Source organism: Suncus etruscus, chromosome 7, assembly GCF_024139225.1.
Source record: "Suncus etruscus isolate mSunEtr1 chromosome 7, mSunEtr1.pri.cur, whole genome shotgun sequence".
NCBI lineage: Eukaryota > Metazoa > Chordata > Mammalia > Eulipotyphla > Soricidae > Suncus > Suncus etruscus.
Window position 1 is genome coordinate 52,227,327 of NC_064854.1, and position 17,632 is coordinate 52,244,958.

The window sequence follows — 17,632 nt, forward strand, 5'->3', positions numbered from 1 at the left end:
AAAATCGAGGCCCATCTGACTAGGCAGTGACCCCAGCGCCCAGGCATGGCTAGGGAGCACCTCTCAGATGGACAAGCATGATCCAACCTTATATTTTCTATAATAAAGAATATACTGTACACATTTTATTTATTCATTATTTTAATCTGTTTATTTTGGTTTGGGGCCACACCTGGTGGTACTCAGTGATTACTCTAAGTTCAGTGCTCAAGGGAGAGTTCTTGGCAGTGCTTTGAGGGCATGCAGTGTTGGAGATCTGACCTGGATTTCCTGCAATGCAAGGCCTGGGATTCAGCACACTGAGTTATCTCCCCAGTCCTAAATGCACACTTTTGATTCGAAGGCACATAAAGGATAGAAGGAAAATGATGGAAAAAGACATAACATTTAGTTAGCAGTCAAAACTGAAGAAACAGGTAGTCCTAATACCAAGAAAGAAGGAGATTGGATGGTAAAACCACCACTGGGACAAAGCTGAATGAAAACGATGGAATTATTATTAACGGGCATTCATGCAATACCAACAGAGCCTCAACATACATGCAAGAATGGAAGGCATTGTTGTAGGAACAAAATAATACAATAGTATCTGGAGCCTTCAATATGTAGAAACTTTCAATATGCGTAAAGCAATAACAGAAAATCAAGAAAATAACAGATTTGAGCAGTTCTTAACCAAATGATCCACAGAGAACAACCCACCCAACACCCATCTCTGTTTAGCTATAAAACATCTCTTAGTCAATTTTAAAAGAGTAAAATGAGACAAAGATGTTTTCCAACCACAATGGGATTCTGAATCAACAAGAAGAAAAAAACACCTAGTAACCTCATAAATATGTGGAAATTAAATAAAAACATTCCTAAGTAACCAATTGATTAAGAAATCACCAGAGATCAGAGATGCCAAATGATTCTGTGAGAAAAATGAAAACATGAAACTTGTACAGATAAAGTAGAGCTTAGAGTATAATTTGTAGCTGCAAACAACTCTTTAAAAAGTCTCAAATCAATATGCTAATACTTCACCTTAAGAAAACAGAAAATACAAGAGTACGGGGAGGGGGGAAGAAAAAAAAAAGAAAATACAAGAGTAAAATAGGGGCTAGAGAAATAGTACAGCAAGGAGGGCATTTGCCTTGCATGCAGCCAACTAGAGCTAGACCCCTGACACCCATTTGGTTCCTCAAGCCTTGAACCAGGAGTAAGCCCTGAGCACCCACTAGGTATAGGTCAAAATAAAAAAAATCAAGATGATAAAAAGAATAGAATAAAAAATAAATGTGAATATTAATAATAATAATTAATAATAATAATGTGAATACAAAGAATAAAATAAGCCCAGAACAAGTAGGGAGAAGGAAGTAATAAAGACTAGAATATAGCTAAATAGTTGATAGAAAAATCATACAAAAGAAATCAATAAAAAAAACAACCTGGTTCTATAGAATGGATAATCAAAATGAACAAAATTTTAGCTAGACTGAGACAACATAAAAAAAGAGACTGAATTATCATCAAGTGTGGATAAGAAGTCATTATACCTAAGTTATAGAAATAAGACTATCAATAAAGGACTATTACAATTATGCATAACAAATTAGATAACCTAAACAAAATATTCAATAACTAGGAAAGACATAAACTTTGGAAACTGACTCCAAAAGAAAGAGAACATCTAAGCACATATATAAGAATTGAATTTAGTTTTGTTTGTTTGTTTGTTTTGGGGACCAACCACCCAGTCAAGCTCAGAGCTTACTCCTGACTCTGCACTCAAGAATCACTCCTGGGCCAGAGTGATAGCACAGCAGAAGGGCATTTGCCTTGCACAATGCTGACCCGGGACAAACCTGGGTTAGATCCCCAGCATCGCATATGGTTCCCCCGGAGCCAGCCATAAGTGATTCCTGAGTACAGAGCCAAGAGTAACCCCTGAGTGCTGCTGGATATGGCCCCCAAACTGAAAACAAAACAAAACAAAACAAATCACTCCTAGTGGTGCTTGGAGGGCCCTATGGGATGTCACGGATCAAACCCAGGTCGGTTGTGTGCAAGGCAAAGCTCTACCTGGTATACTACCTTTTGAGCCCAAGAATTGGACTTTTCTACTTCAGAAACTCTCACAAGAAAAATGCTAGACACACTTGTGTTTCCTGTTAAATTCTACCAGACACTGAAAGATGACTTGGCAACATGTTACATGTTAGTTAAGTTAGTTAGTCTAAGCTAAGTGGCTAGAATCACAGAGACATTCACTAAAAGGGTGGCCTGGGGGTTGGTGTTAATTCAAAGGGCTGGCCACATTTCTGGCACATGACATGCTCCAAGTTTTTATCTCTGGCCCCACATGGCTCCATGAAGCATTGGTAAGGGAAGCCCTGGGGTTTCCAAGATCCTGGAGAGTGGGTGGCACACAGCAGCTATGGACCTGATCAGAACCACAGGACTATCAAGCACCCAACTATACCACAGGGGAGGGTTGGGTTACAGGGAGCCCGGAGCATTGCTCAGACTGTCCCCAAAGATACTCCAAGCCAGTATTTCTTTTTTGGGGGGACACACCCATTTGATGCTCAGGGGTTACTCCTGGCTAAGCGCTCAGAAATTGCCCCAGGGTTGGGGGGACCATATGGGACACCGGGGGATTGAACCGCGGTCATGATCTTTCCTTGGCTAGCGCTTGCAAGGCAGACACCTTACCTCTAGCGCCACTTCGCCACCCCCAAACCAGTATTTCTTTCTAAAGTAGCCACAGGAATGTTCAAAACAATACAGTAAACTGGGGCCGGCGAGGTGGCGCTAGAGGTAAGGTGTCTGCCTTGCAAGCGCTAGCCAAGGAAAGATCGTGACCGCGGTTCAATCCCCCGGCGTCCCATATGGTCCCCCCAAGCCAGGGGCAATATCTGAGCGCTTAGCCAGGAGTAACCCCTGAACATCAAACGGGTGTGGCCCGAAAAACCAAAAAAAATAAAAACAAAAACAATACAGTAAACTAAATCCAGTAACATGTGTAAGAGATTGTGCATCAGGAAGCAAATGAGGCAGTAGGAAAGCAGGGTCAGTTCAAAGAAGTATAACTGATGCCGTCTGAGTAAAATGAAGGGGAAAGGAAAGAAATTTAAGGTTGAATAGAAACCACAGCAGTTAAGGCACTGGCCTTGAACATGTAGATCGGGATCAATTCTCAGCATCTCAAATGGTCCCCCCAACCCTGCCAGGCATGATCCCTGAGCACAGAATCAGGAGTAACAGCCAGATATAACCGTCCACCCCGTAAAATCGAAACAAAGCAAAAATGTAATATAGAGGGACCGGAGAGATAGCATGGAGGTAAGGCATTTGCCTTTAATGCAGGAGGTCATCAGTTCCGAATCCCGGTGTCCCTTATGGTCCCCCGTGCCTGCCAGAAGCAATTTCTGAGCCTGGAGCCAGGAATAACCCCTGAGCACTGCCGGCTGTGACCCCCCCCCCACAAAAAAAAACCCACAAAAAAATGTAATATAGAATGGTAGGTAAAGCACTTTGTATGTAGCCAAGCCCAATTTTATCTCTGTCCCCACAGATGGTCTCCTGAACTCTGCCAGGAGTGATCCCTGAGCACAGTGCAAGTTCTGAGGAGGAGGAGGAGGAGGAGGAGGAAAGGAGGAGAAGCGGAAGGAGGAGTGAGAGGAGGAAGAGGAAGAGGAGGGTAGAAGGAAGAGGAGGAGAGAAGTATTTCAACAAATGAATATATGTCAAACAAGAATTTGACAGTCAAACCACTTCATGATAAACAGTACTGAACAAAAAGAAAGCAAATTCCTTAATTTGATAAATACCATCTTTCCATATACACATTTATAAATCCCAGATATCCAGCCAATGAAAATTCCACAGCTCACATGTCAAACAGCAGGAAATGTAAAGCTTTTTGTTAAATAAGACAATATTACTCCTTCCACAGTTCTTCAAAGTTGAATAACCAAGAGCCAGAAAAGAAAAAGAAATTCCAAGCAAATTGGAAAAGAAGTTCAAACGATCTCAATGTGCAGATGACATCATTTTATTAATGGTGCTCGGGATCAAACCAGGTCAGCCATAAAAATGAAATTATTCTATGCTTATGAAGCTTATCAACAAAGAAATGAGTTCAGTGCAAATTGCAGGCTACAAGCTCAATCCCTAGAAGTCTTCCATATAGTCTCAAAAAATTCTCAGCAATGGCAGGTCAGATGGAACCTTTCAAGAAATGATGTTGGACCATATTTAGGGGGGAAAAAGCCAATACTGTATAAATTCTATCAGTCCGTTCTAGCATTTAGACAAAACAGTCTTATAATTCTGAACTCAGAACAGAGTTCTAGGCAGGAGAATTCCAAAGTAATAGTATCTATAGTAACAAGATACTATGCTCCAAGCAAGAGGCTAAATTCAATTTCCTGGTGGGGTTTTCCACCTATTTCCTCCTCCCTCAAATGGAATATAAATGCCATCCCAGACCAGAATAATGTCACTTACTCTAATCTTTTGCAAGATGACCTGATTCTTTTCAAATCCCTGGTGAAATCTGAATTAATATGGAATTGAGTAAACAGTGACTGGGGTGAGTTGATGTCTTATATTCACGATAACCTAACCTAACCCCACGTTATGATCCAGTAAATAACAGATTCATCTACATTTACAAAGCAGCATCTTGAACTCAAGTGATCCATGAGAAAAGATAGAATGTTTTCCTGTAATATTTCCAAGTGTCCCTCAGACCACAATTGAACTCTTAAGCAAAACAGAGGAACAAAGAGAAACACTTTTTTTTCTCAAAGTGGGTGTTAGCAGATGTGAGCCAAACAAATACTTTTCAAAAATTAAATTATGGAATACTCTATAAATGTTTCCACCAGACAATTCATGCAAACCCAAGATGAATTCTGGCCAGTAGTATAGGAAGCTAACACATTATATATATTTGTTAAAATATTGGTTCAGTGAGCTAGGTCAGAAGTTAAATATGAATTTTGGCCAAAGTAGTTTAGCTACTGAGGGAAAGGGTGACGATGGCTGAGATTCTCATGAGCAGCCTTTCAATTAAGCCTCACAATCTCCCAGTCATGACCTTATCTCAGTCCTTTTAGTTTTACACACAAGAAATCTAAGTGGGCCAATTTCTAAATCCAGATCCAGGGTCTCTAGTTTCAACCACAGCATTCGACTTGGGGTATTTTCACCTTCACTGTTTGGTCTCGGGAAATAATATAGTGCAGCTGAAAGGAATGCTTGACCCTTCCTAGCCCAGAGAGTCATTTGTTTGTGAAAACATCTGTCTCATTTGGAAGCAGTTGGAGGCTTAGCTCTAATGTCATAGTTTGGTCTGGACAATAAGAATTTCCAGAATTAGGAAACTTTGATGATCAAAAAGGACCACCCAGTGAGCATTCCTGCCTCCTAAAATACACAGAACAACCCCCCCCACACACACGTGCCATTGTGCCCCGAGAATTCTAAGAATATTCATCTTCCTAGAATCAGCTCTTCGTCAAGCCCAGAGAACCATCACCCTTACTTCATCCTTCAGAAACACATTTTTCCATGATTGAGAAAAATGGAAGCATCAAAGTTTTTTTTTTTATGCGAAAGGAAAATATGAAGCAATGGAAAATTGAGTTTTCTTAGGATTTGGACGCATTGAGATAAGAGCTGGAGTGACAGGCAGCTCTGCAATATACAGCCACAAAAAATTGTTGTACATTATCACTCAGCTACAACTAAACAGGCAGCTAGAGAATGAACAGATAAGTGATAAATGGATGATCGGTTGTGGCTTTCCAAAGCTTTCCCAATGTTCCTTTTCATGGAGAGTATAAGCAATTCAAAACTTTAGAGCTGTCCAAAGAGTAAGAGTAGATAGGAGACCCAGTCTCTCTCTCTCTGTCTCTGTCTCTGTCTCTGTCTCTGTCTCTCTCTCTCTCTCTCTCTCTCTCTCTCTCTCTCTCTCTCTCTCTCTCTCTCGGATACTAGAAGCTTCTATTATATTCTCCTTCTCCTCCTGTTCTGATATAGTTGCTGGTGTCTGGTCAATGAAGAATGTTACCTCTGAGATTCTTCTGCAAGCTGCCACGAACCCATTCCTGAGAAATGCCTGCTTCCCTGTCACATTGTCAGGGCACACAAATACTGCAGCAGACAGAAGGAAAGTGGCAGTCAGGCACCCAAGTCATGCCATGCATGTTGCTCACATAATGGGCCACTTTCAGCCCCATTTCTTCACTTGGCCAGCCACTTCCTCCAGCCTGACTGTTATGAAGATCTGATCAGGTGCCTGCTTAACCATGCCATTTCCCTTCGGGAAATCAACTGCTACCTACTCCAAAGACAATACAAAATCAAGAATTTCCCCTTACTCTACTCTCTGGCCTCTGCATCTTTTGTGTCAGGAAGATGGTTTTATACTCTCCATGATTATTATTTATTCTTTTGTTTTTGCACCACATCTATTTGTGCTTAAGCTGACTCATAGGTCTGGAGTGGTAGCACAGTGGCGGGGCATTTGCCTTGCACACAGCTGACACAGGACAAACGTGGGTTCAATTCCCAGCATTCCAATCCAAGTCAGGAGGGATTTCTGAGTGCAGAACTAGCAGTAATCCCTGAGCGCCATGGGTGTGGGTTCCCTGAAAAAATAAATACAAAAAAAAAAAATCTAACAACAAAAAAAGCTGACTCCTGGCTCTGTGCTCAGGGATTACTCCTGGGTGTCTTGGGAGACCCTATGGGGTACCACGAATAGAACCAGGTCAGTTGCATGCATCACAAGCATTTTACCCACTTAACTGTCTCTCTGGGCCCAGGATTTGATGGTTTCTAATTAATCACCACGACAACGACCTGCTTCTCTTGCTTTTCACACTGATTCAGATCACAAGCCCTTGCCTGCCCCCTGTCTTTTTCAGAGCTGTGCTCCTTTCACTGCACTTCCTGTCTGCCATCATCTTTCGCTCACTCATCTTCAGACTTGTATTTACCAAGGATCCATCCTATCCTGCTCTTTGCATTATTTGGTGGGATTTCCTGGTTCCAGCCATTCCTGATTGTACTCCTGTGTCAAAACCAGAGTCCCACTCATGGGCACACAGACAACTCCCACCTTAAACTCTGGGACCTGGACAGTGCTCTCGCAATGAGAATCTACTGCTTCTGGCACATCAAATTGTTCTGTACATTGACATGGGAATAAGATCGATTGAAGCAATGGAGAGGGATTCTGAGCAAAGAACTGAGAGGTTTGGAAACAGAAAACACAGGTCTAGATGTGGCTGTGGGAGAAGTTTCACCTAAATAAATTTTATCAATTAACAGAATAGGTCTCGATAATCCACCTCTGACATATGGTCTCAAGTTGGGCCTGAGGGCTAGAGGGAGAGCACAGTGGGGAAGTACTTGCCTTGCACAAGGCTGACTTGGGTTCAATCTCTGGCATCTCATTGGGTCCTCTGAGCTGAGCCAGGCATGATCCCCAAGTGAAGAACCAGGATAACCCATGAGAATCATTGGGTGTGAGCGAAAACACCAAATAAATTAAATCAAAGTTGGGCATGAAGTTGGGTCAGGTTGAAGATGCCTTCTGGACTCCTACTGTGAGGGATTGGACTCTGTAGACAGAGGAATTTCCATGTCCCCTTTGCTGTCTGGCCAATGTTCTGTCTCCTTCCCTGGGCTGAGCTGGTCTGTCTTTCCTCCCACCTTTATTGCTGATGGGACTATATTGCTGAATAGGCATTTCTTTCAATAAAATCTCAGTGAAATGCTAGGAAATGGGCTTGTGTGGCTTAGTGAAACTTCTCCACCTAGAGACCCAAACCTGTGCTATATGCAGGAAGCCATATTTTAATATGTGATACAGAGAATCTGAGGAGTTTGGGAACTCCAAACCCTGTAATTCAGCATTCTTGGGGTATTCAGAAATATTCTGCATAGTCTTGAAGAATTTAAAGCCAGTTCAGAGAAGAGAAACAGCCTTCTTTCTGACTGAAGGGAAATTCAAGTGGGAGACATCGCAGATATTTTCCACCATTCTACGCTGTCACTTTTGGAGGCAATAACATTTCAGCTCATCGCAGCCTTGAGAATCTGCTCAAAGGAACCAAGAGAGGTGGAACTTATGGGGAACTAGAACAAAGTGGGCTTAACAGCTAGAAAAGGTCCAACACAACAAACTCTTTTCTTTTCTCTTTCCTCTAAGCCAATAATGAAGGGAAGAGAGATTAAGGGAGCAGAGAACAGTCACTGCAGGAAGGACCATCAGGGTAGAAGATAGAGAAAGGATTATATAAGCCCACCCCCATCATGGTCATAGATGAACATGGCAGTCTGCCTAAACATTGCCAGGTGTGGCCACAAAAACAAGCAAACTTGCACATAGAATTAATAGTTATCTGCTAAAATGTATCTGAATAACAGAGAAGGGTAGGGCACTTGCCTTGCATGCAGTGGACTCAGGTCCTATCCCTGGCATCCTATAGGGTCCACCAAGCACCAGGAGTTATTCTTGAGTACAGAGGCAGGAATAATCCCTGACCATCACTGGGTGTGGCACCACAGAAACCAAAAACAAGTAACTTAGAGCAAGTGCATTCACTCATTCATGACCTCTTGCCAATTTGACTTGGCAAGGTGAAAGAAAAGCACATTCACCCGAGAAGTTCTAATGACAGTTGTTACCCCCCCCCCCCACTTAGGGGGGCACGCACCAAAATTGCCTCCCTGGCTTTCCTGGTGCAGTCTAACTTTTTCTTCCAAGAAACATCTGCTAGAAGGCCCGCATAGAGGTCTATTATGGATGGATCCTTTGCGTGGATGGCTATCGATATTTCTCTCATACCCACCATGTGACTGTGACCCTGCTCTCCATAACCAGGCCTCAGTGTTTCTCCTAAACAAAGAAAATACAGTACAGAAAGAACCGCCAAAAGTCTCCTACTGAGCTCTTTCGTGATCTCTCTCTGCCGCCATTTCCTTAAAGGTATCTGGTTTCTCTTTACCTGTCTCTTCATATGCTAATTCTAGCTCTGATCTCATTGATTCATCCCCTTTTCTTTTCTCCCTGGCTACGCCCCAAAAATCCATCTATATAAGGCCCGATTCAAGAAATAAACTCTCTCTGGCCTCTCCCTCGCCGCTTGTTTTCAACATGTAATTCTGTGTGGTTTCATTTATTTCATATTTCATAATTCATATTTCATATTCATCCACTCGTGCATCCGCTTGATTCCCAGTGGAAAAATAAACCCACTAAGGTTTGCTTCAGGGACTTTTATCTAATTATGATAAAAGTCCGCAGCAGACAGTAATGCAAAAAAGTGTATCTATGCACACTACTATTCATCGCAGTACAATAGCTAAAAGTTGGAGTCAACCTAGAAGCCCAACAACAGACAAGTGGATCATAGAGATGTGGAACATATTCACAATGGAATAGTACATAGTTGTAAGAAATGATGCCATCATGCAATTCGACGAAACATGGATTGGACTGGAAAATATCATGTAAATGAAGTAAGCCAGGAGAAGACAGATAAATACAAGATGTAATTATTTATATGTGGCATCTAAATAAATGGTATCTGCATGAAGAAATGTAATGGCTTAAATGGGGGTTGTTGAGAAAACTCTAGGCCCCAAAATATAGGAGAAGGAAAGAGATTGAGTGAGATTGAGAAAGAAATTGAGGAGAAAGACACATATGAAATGACAGGAGACAGGGACAAGGAGTCTCGGGTGCATTAGTGGTATTAAGAAAGAACAGAGGGGCCGGTGAAGTGGCGCTAGAGGTAAGGTGTCTTCCTTGCAAGCACTAGCCAAGAAAGGACCGTGATTCGATCCCACAGCATCCCATATGGTCCGCCTAAGCCAGGGGCCATTTCTGAGCGCTTAGCCAGGAGTAACCCCTGAGCATCAAACAAGTGTGCCCCCCCACAAAAAAAAAAAAAGCAGAACTACATATCCGAGCCAGAGTCAACAACAGTGAAATCATGAGACCCAAACATTAACAACCAAACTTTAAAAAGTGTTTGTTATGATGGCAGGCTGGGACGGGTGGTGTTGGCATAGGATGGACTCTAAGAATATTGGTGGAGGGAGGTTGACACTGGTGGTGGGATTAGTGCTGAAACATTGCATGTCTAAAACCCAACTATGAATAACTGTAAATCACAATGGTTTAAAGAAAAAATTAGGAGAAAATCTCCCCCCAAAAAGTGTATCTAGCCTTTGCTTATGTTTTTAAAGTCAGATTTATTCTTTCCATCCCAATTAAATAAAGATGAGTCCACCGTGTGGAAAAACCAAAAGCGCCAGGTCCCTGTTTGGACAGAGATGTGGCATTTACCATGGACGTGAAGTTGGACGTTCCTCTGTGTCTCCCCGGCCGCATTGGTAGCCACACACGTATACCGGCCAGCATCCTCCAACCTGGTGCTAGCGATGTGCAGAACTCGCCCTGAAGACTGGATCTAATTGAGAGCAGAGAAAATAGCAGCAAAGTCGTTCCTCATACTCAGTCTCCCTGGCCCAGACAGACAATGGCATTTACAGGCCTAATAGCCAATTAGATGGGATGCCAACATCTTAATGATCTCTTGACAGATGAGCTTCAGGGCTCCTCAGCTCACACAAGACAAGAAACTCGATGGCTCACAGAGCATTTCCAAGTCATCAAGAGACACCAAATAAAATAGCCCTGGGCCAGCCTGCTGTTCTACTCATAAAATTCCAATGGGGAAAAGACTTTAGTAGGAGCTATGAGCTGTGTGATGGGAATGGGAGCTATGTGAAAAATAAAAGGCACAGTCCTACTTATATAACACTTCATAAAGGGTTTTCCTAACAATCCGTTTCGATTAAACAGCCATAGGTGCCAGAAGAGCAATGAAGCTTATAAAACATGAGTCATGGGAACACAGAGCTAATCCCCCCTCCCCCAGAAGATTTCTCATTTCTCTCTTAAAACCTCAGTAACTGGCCCCACCATTTTGGAATGGGTCTTTTTCAGGCTCATCTCTACATTGTGTTCCCCAGGAATTTCCAATTAAAGGACTCAGCAACAAATCCATACACTCTCTTCCTTTCTCTTTGCAAGGGATTCTTGACTCCATCTTGCCTCTAGCCATGGAAGATATGTATCCTTTAGCATTCTGACTTTGCGGAATCAACTTCCTCTCTGGTCCAGAAAAACAGCCATTTCTCTCTGGAAGGCTGCTTCTAAGTCCATGCAAGTGATAAGTCCTACACAGACTCTTGGCCAGATAGAGCTGATCTCCCAGCCCTCTCTCATGCCCACTAGCCCTCATCTCCTGCACCGCCACTAGGTAAACTGTACAGTCTCCCAAACAGGAAGGGGCTTGTACTGTTCCCTTATATGGCTGAGACGCACATCTCATTGTTGGCTCCAGGCCTGTCTATAGGGCTCCCAACCCATCTAGTCAACCAGGGCTGGGTGGATTCTGCCTTTTTACTTGGTGTTTCTTGGCTGTCCTGCCCTCTATGCCCTTGGGGGATTCAAAAGCTTCTTAACGGATATTCCAGAGTCTCCCAAATCCGTCTCGCAGACCCCTGCCAGAATGATTTGTCGAACATGCAAAATTTGATCCTTTCACCAATGATTCCATCTGCCAAAGTGCCTCCCCACGTTGCCCAGAAGAAATCGGAACTCAGCAGTGTCCAAGCTTATACATGCTCACCCCAAGTAACCTCTGCCCCACAATCCCAGGGAATTCCCCCCAAAGAGCCACATTTTCCAGATGAGACTGGACACAGAAGTGACCAGCTCAGGAATTTAGATTCGCTCTGGTCTCCTTCCTGCACATGCCTCTTTTCATGCTAGAATTTCTGAAGATAAAAGGAGGGACATATCCTTCCTTCCTCCCTCCCTTCCTTCCTGGGTTTCATCCTCCTCACCAACTTATCTTTCTGCCCCTCATCTAAACTCTTTGTTCTCCCCTGGAATTTACTCTTTACACCTGGACTGATAAGTCTACACAACAGCTGTCTGGGGGCAGACCAGCTAGCAATACACATTTCCAGCCAGTTCTTCTGAGCTCAGCACTGCAAGGCCAGCAATGTGGCATCTCCACCAGCTGAGTTCAGAGTCAACTAGAGTCCCAAACTCCAGACACAGCATTTCCTCTGAAAAGGTCCCTTCTGCAAGTTTGCCCAGCACAGTGATCTCTCTCTGTCTCTTTATCTCTGCCTGTCTGTCTGTATCTCTCTCTCCCCACTTCACCCCCTCCGGCTGAAAGCCAAATTAGTTCAGAAATGACAATCAGGGGCCGAAGAGATAGAATTTGCCTTGCAAGCAGCCGACCCAGGATCTAAGATGGTTGGTTCAAATCCTGGCGTCCCATATGGTTCCCCGTGCCTGCCAGGAGCTATTTCTGAGCAGATAGCCAGGAGTAACCCCTGAGCACCGCCGGGTATGGCTCATAACCAAAAATAAAAAATAAAAAATAAATGACAATTGATGCCACCTCTTCTCCAGGGCAAGAATCCGAATCTGTTTTTCAGCATCTCTCTCACTCAAACAGCAGCAACTCCATCCTCACCAATTCCACAAATGCTTATTCTCCAAAAGGGCCTAGATACCTCTGTAAAATGTAAAATCGCACCATCTACCTCCCAGAGCCCTTCAGATAAGGGCCAGAAAACATACGGGTTAAGGCACCTGTGTTGAGCCAGCTTTGACTTCCAGCAGTACCTCAGAGGCTCCTGAACACCAGAGAGTATGGCCTGAAGCTGAGGACAGCGGTGGCCCACATCATCCCCAGAACCACAGGGCCTAAGCACCATCATATCCTTGGGCCTGAATATTGAACTACTGGACCAGTACATTTTCAAAAAAGAACAACAAATAAAACACAACCCCCTGACGAGATCACGATAGTCTAAAATAAAAATGAAAGACTATGCTCCACACACCGTCATCCTCTGATCTCCATAAGCCCCCCTTAGTGATCCTTTATTTCTAAGTACTCTCAACTGCCCTGAGAGTCCACCAGGCTGTCACTGTCCTTTTTGTTGAGGACTCCATCCCCTGCCCCTGATTTCTGAATTTTCTGCTCCAATCTCTTCACTTATTCACCCATCTCAAGCTACCATAGCCTCAGATTTCTGCTCAAAGACACTTTCCAGAATGATCTGCGCTGTCTATGCTTCTAGAAACTTTTCACAGTTTCTCATGGCAATCCTTGCAACTCTCCTCTCGTGCATTGCGGGAGAAACTTGTATCTCTTCAGAAAACAGCTGTTTCTGCCTGTGCCCACGGCCTGTCACGGGAATCTTCCACCAATTTTGCATTTTGCAAATGTGAGTGATTTGTTCCACTTATTGAAAATTGGAATAATAAAGGATCTAAAATTCATATCTTCTACTGGGAAAAGAATCCAGCACTCAGTACAAACAACTTGCAAAATCAAGTTCAAGCTCATGCTCATTTGACCCTAGTCGACAAATCTGTTAATTTGGATTTTCAATCATATCATTTAGATGCCCAGCATTAACATAAATCAACTTCCTTCCTTTCTTCCTCCTACCTTTTTCTTTCCTTACCTCCTCCCTCATTCTCTTCTTTCCCTTTCTTCTCTTTTCTTCCTTCCCTCCCTCCTTCCTTTCCTTCTCTCCTTCCTCTTTTCCTTCCCTTTCCTACCTTCTTTCTTTTATTTATCCCTTCCTTATTTCCTTGCTCCCTTCCCCTCTTCCTCTTCTCTTCTAGCCACATATTTGCACTGAGACGCAGTTAAATGCCAGACCAGACACAGGATTAAAGATAGTCCTGTTAAATAGTCCTGGGACTAAAAATGCCCTTGTGGGGTTTATAAAGCAGCTCATGTGTTGCTCTTGCCTTCCCTCGCCCAAGCCCTCTGAGTTCTCCTTTCCCCTCATCTTCCTTCCTATGGGAACGCTGCTCATTGTCACTTCGATAGTTCAGAGGAGGCAGAAATGCAAAGATGCCAACACCCTGCTGACCACAGCTGCCTACCCAGTCCATTCTCCACACCAAGTGAGGGCAAGACTTGAGCCCTCTAAGAAGAGACTCTTCTCTTTCTTGACTGCAGAGCTTCTGTGACTGAGTCAAACCTATGCTAGAAGAGAGCAACCAGCACAGGCTTCAGATGGGGCTCAGATAGTGGAAAGGGGCAGCGGGCAAAGACTCTGAGTGGCCCGGTAGCTGTACTTACCCGCAAACCCCCACGGGCAGTGTCCACAGGCTGACCGTCCTTCAGCCACGTGAGGGATGGGCTGGGAATGCCATGGGCGACACACTGCAGGCTGACTGGCTGCTGAGCGACCACTGCTCGTTCAGAGAGACCCGCCGACTTGATGGTGGGAGGAACTGTAGTGAGGGACAGGAATGCAAATAGGGATGGGAGAAAGGGGGAGAGAGTGGGAAGAGAGGAGAGGAGAGGGAGAGAAGAGGAGAGGGAGAAAAAAGGGAGAAAGGGGAGAGGGAGTGAAAAGTAGAAGAGGGAGAAAGGGAGTAGAGGAGAGGTAGAGACGGGGAGAAATAGAGAGAGAGAAAAAATGTGAGAGAGGGAGAAGTGGAGAGCGAGGAAGAGGAGGAAAAAATCCACCATCAGTAGCTCTCAAACACAGACTCCCTTACCAGGATCGGATACTCTGCATTCACAACCCCTACATTCGCAAACAGCAAAATAAGGAGGGAGTGAAGGTCACATGAAAGCCCAGGGCCATGAAGTCACTTTGTGCTTAATAGCGACCCCTGGAGGTGCTCGGGATTATTACAGGCAGTGACCCAAGCCCAACCAGGAGGGTTGGCTGCATAGAGGCAAAGGTCTGACTCACTTCCTGAACTCTCTTCCTATTTACATTTTCTTAATACATATGTTTTATTGTTTTTTTTTAGCAACTTAAGAAATAGGTCACTATCTGCCTCTGTACTCCGGGGTTGCTTCCAACAGTGCTCTGGAGGTCTAAACTGTGAGGTACAAAAAAAATGAACACAGGTCTCTCTCATGCATCTGGTCCTTACAGCAATCTCCCTAGATTCAAATTTTGTTTATTTCTTATTTGGTTTAGAGCCATACATGATGATGCTTCAGGGTTATTACTGGCTCTGCCCTCAGGAATCACTCTGGGTGGTGCTCAGGGGACCACATTAGATGCTGAAGATCAAACCCAGGTAAGTTGCATGCAAGACAAACACCCTCCCCACTATATTATCGCTCTGGCCCTCTCATTTTTTTTTTTTTGTGGTTTTTGGGTCACACCCGGCAGTGCTCAGGGGTTACTCCTGGCTCCATGCTCAGAAATTGCTCCTGGCAGGCACGGGGGACCATATGGGACGCTGGGATTCGAACCGATGACCTCTTGCATGAAAGGCAAACGCATTACCTCCATGCTATCTCTCCAGCCCCCCTCTCATTTATTTTTAATTTTTTGGTTTTTCGGCCATATCCAGCAATGTTCAGGGCTTCCTCCTGGCTCTATAATCAGGGATCATTCCTGGGCGTAAAGGACCATATGGGATATGGGGGGGGGGAATGGTGGAGGGAGTCAAACCAGGATAGGCCACATGCAGGGAAAATGCCCTAGCCACTGTACTATCATTCTAGTCCCTACATTTATTTTTTTTAAGCACTGAATTTCTTTTTTTTTTTAATTTTTTATTTTTTGTTTTTTTGGGGGCCACACCCATTTGATGCTCAGGGGTTACTCCTGGCTAAGTGCTCAGAAATCGCCCCTGGCTTGGGGGGACTATATGGGACGCCGGGGGATCGAACCGCGGTCCTTCCTGGCTAGCGCTTGCAAGGCAGACACCTTACCTCTAGTGCCACCTCGCCGGCCCCTAAGCACTGAATTTCTAACCATACAAAGAACAAGTGGCATGCATGGACAGCAGCGCTGTCTCCACCAAGAATGCCATCTACACTCTTCGGCCCTCCCTTTCCCTGGAGCAACTGAGTCAGTGCAGGCACCCCATTTTCAGATCAACACTGCTTGATTCTGCTCTCAGAAAGCCAGATGGGACTCAGGATGACAATCTGGTGTCACCACAACTGCCACACTCCCTCTCTCCCACATGGCGACCAAAGGTAAGATGATCTGCACTGGGCCAGAGCAACAGCACAGCAAGGAGGGCGTTGGCCTTGCATTTGCCTGACACAGGTTTGATCCTCAGCATCCCATCGGGTCCCTTGAATTCACCAGGAGTGATCCCTGATCCCAGAGCCAGGAGTAAACTCTGAGCACTGCCAGGTGCAGTTCCAAACACACACACATACACACACACACACACACACACACACACACACACACACACACACACACACACACAAAGACCTAAATCCCACCACAGGCATGGAAACCCAAAGGAGAAAGGGAGAAAGTGGGCACAGCACAGGGAGCCTAATGGTTACCCCCAGAAACCTGTCCATGGAGGCCACGTGGTCTCCAGTTCCAGCTCCAACCCTGCACATTCCAAGCTGCAGGCAGGTGAGAAGGCCCACCTCATGCCCCACCTGCTGAGGGCACCTCATACTCAAACATGGGGACCCAGAACTCTCCAAAGCACCTGAGGACCACTTCTTACTATTTGGGCTCTGCCCTGCCTTCTCTATCAGTCTCATCACTGGCCCAGCCCAATGATCTAAAATGAAGACAGATGCAGGCACATCCCTTCTACAGCCTCCTCCTTCTGTGGGGGATCTCTTGATTTGGGGCTCAAGGACCTCAACTCCCATACTATCTGTGGCCTCTTCCCAGGTCCCTGCATTCACCCTTGGTCTAGAACAGGGGTCCTCAAACTTTTTAAACAGGGGGCAAGTTCACTGTCCCTCACACCATTGGAGGGTCTGACTATAGTAAAAACAAAACTTATGAACAAATTCTTATGCACTGAAGAAACAAAACAGATAAAAATACAATATGTGGCCTGCGGGCCATAGTTTGGAATATGCTTTTATAAATCTGTGTTTGCTTGTGTTTGGGGCCACACCTGGCAGTGCTCAGGGCTCACTCCTGGCTCTGTGCTCAGGGATGGAACCTGGACCAGCAGTTGAGCTCAGATTGCCCTGCCCACTGTGTCTCCAACCCACTTGGGTTAACACTTGGAATGACAAAGCGTGAATAATAGCTTAGTGGGATGCAGGCACCAGCCTAGCTCCTACCGTGAACTGACACTTCAAACTCCTTCTTGTGCTTTCCAGCAGCGTTGATAGCTACACACTGATAAATGCCTGTGTCTGACACCTGGGCCTGAGTAATCACCAGCTTGTGTCCATTCAGCAAGACCTTGACTCCGTCACTTTTGTCGAGGAGCTGCCCGTCCTTCTGCCACCTGTGGGAAGAAAACCACCAGGGAGCAAAGCCACTGAAACCCAAGTCACAGAGCCCTTCAAAGATCCCTTTCGGAGGAAACTAATTTCATCTATTTGTATATTTCAGTGTACAGGATGGACTTTTCTAGATCGATTAATTAAAAACCTCAATTCTAGAGGAGATTTACTTTAAAAATAGTGCAAAGAGCGAGGAAAATGTGGCTAGGGAAAACTTGGCACATTTCTGGCTTCTAGAATGTTCACCCTTTTCCTCTCAATGTTAGTTAGTTTAGGAGCCAGAAATTTCCTTAAAGAAGAAATACGGG

At 44.6% G+C, this 17,632-nt stretch overlaps 1 protein-coding gene across 1 annotated transcript in view; it reads right to left on the bottom strand.

The window, feature by feature from the left end:
- The window catches only part of HMCN1 (hemicentin 1), a 414,107-nt gene that overhangs the window by 153,011 nt on the left and 243,464 nt on the right, over positions 1–17,632 (bottom strand). Inside the window, 3 exon segments of the mRNA XM_049777571.1 lie at positions 10,364–10,487; positions 14,208–14,362; positions 17,157–17,326. Of these exon segments, the coding sequence (XP_049633528.1) occupies positions 10,364–10,487; positions 14,208–14,362; positions 17,157–17,326 (449 nt within the window).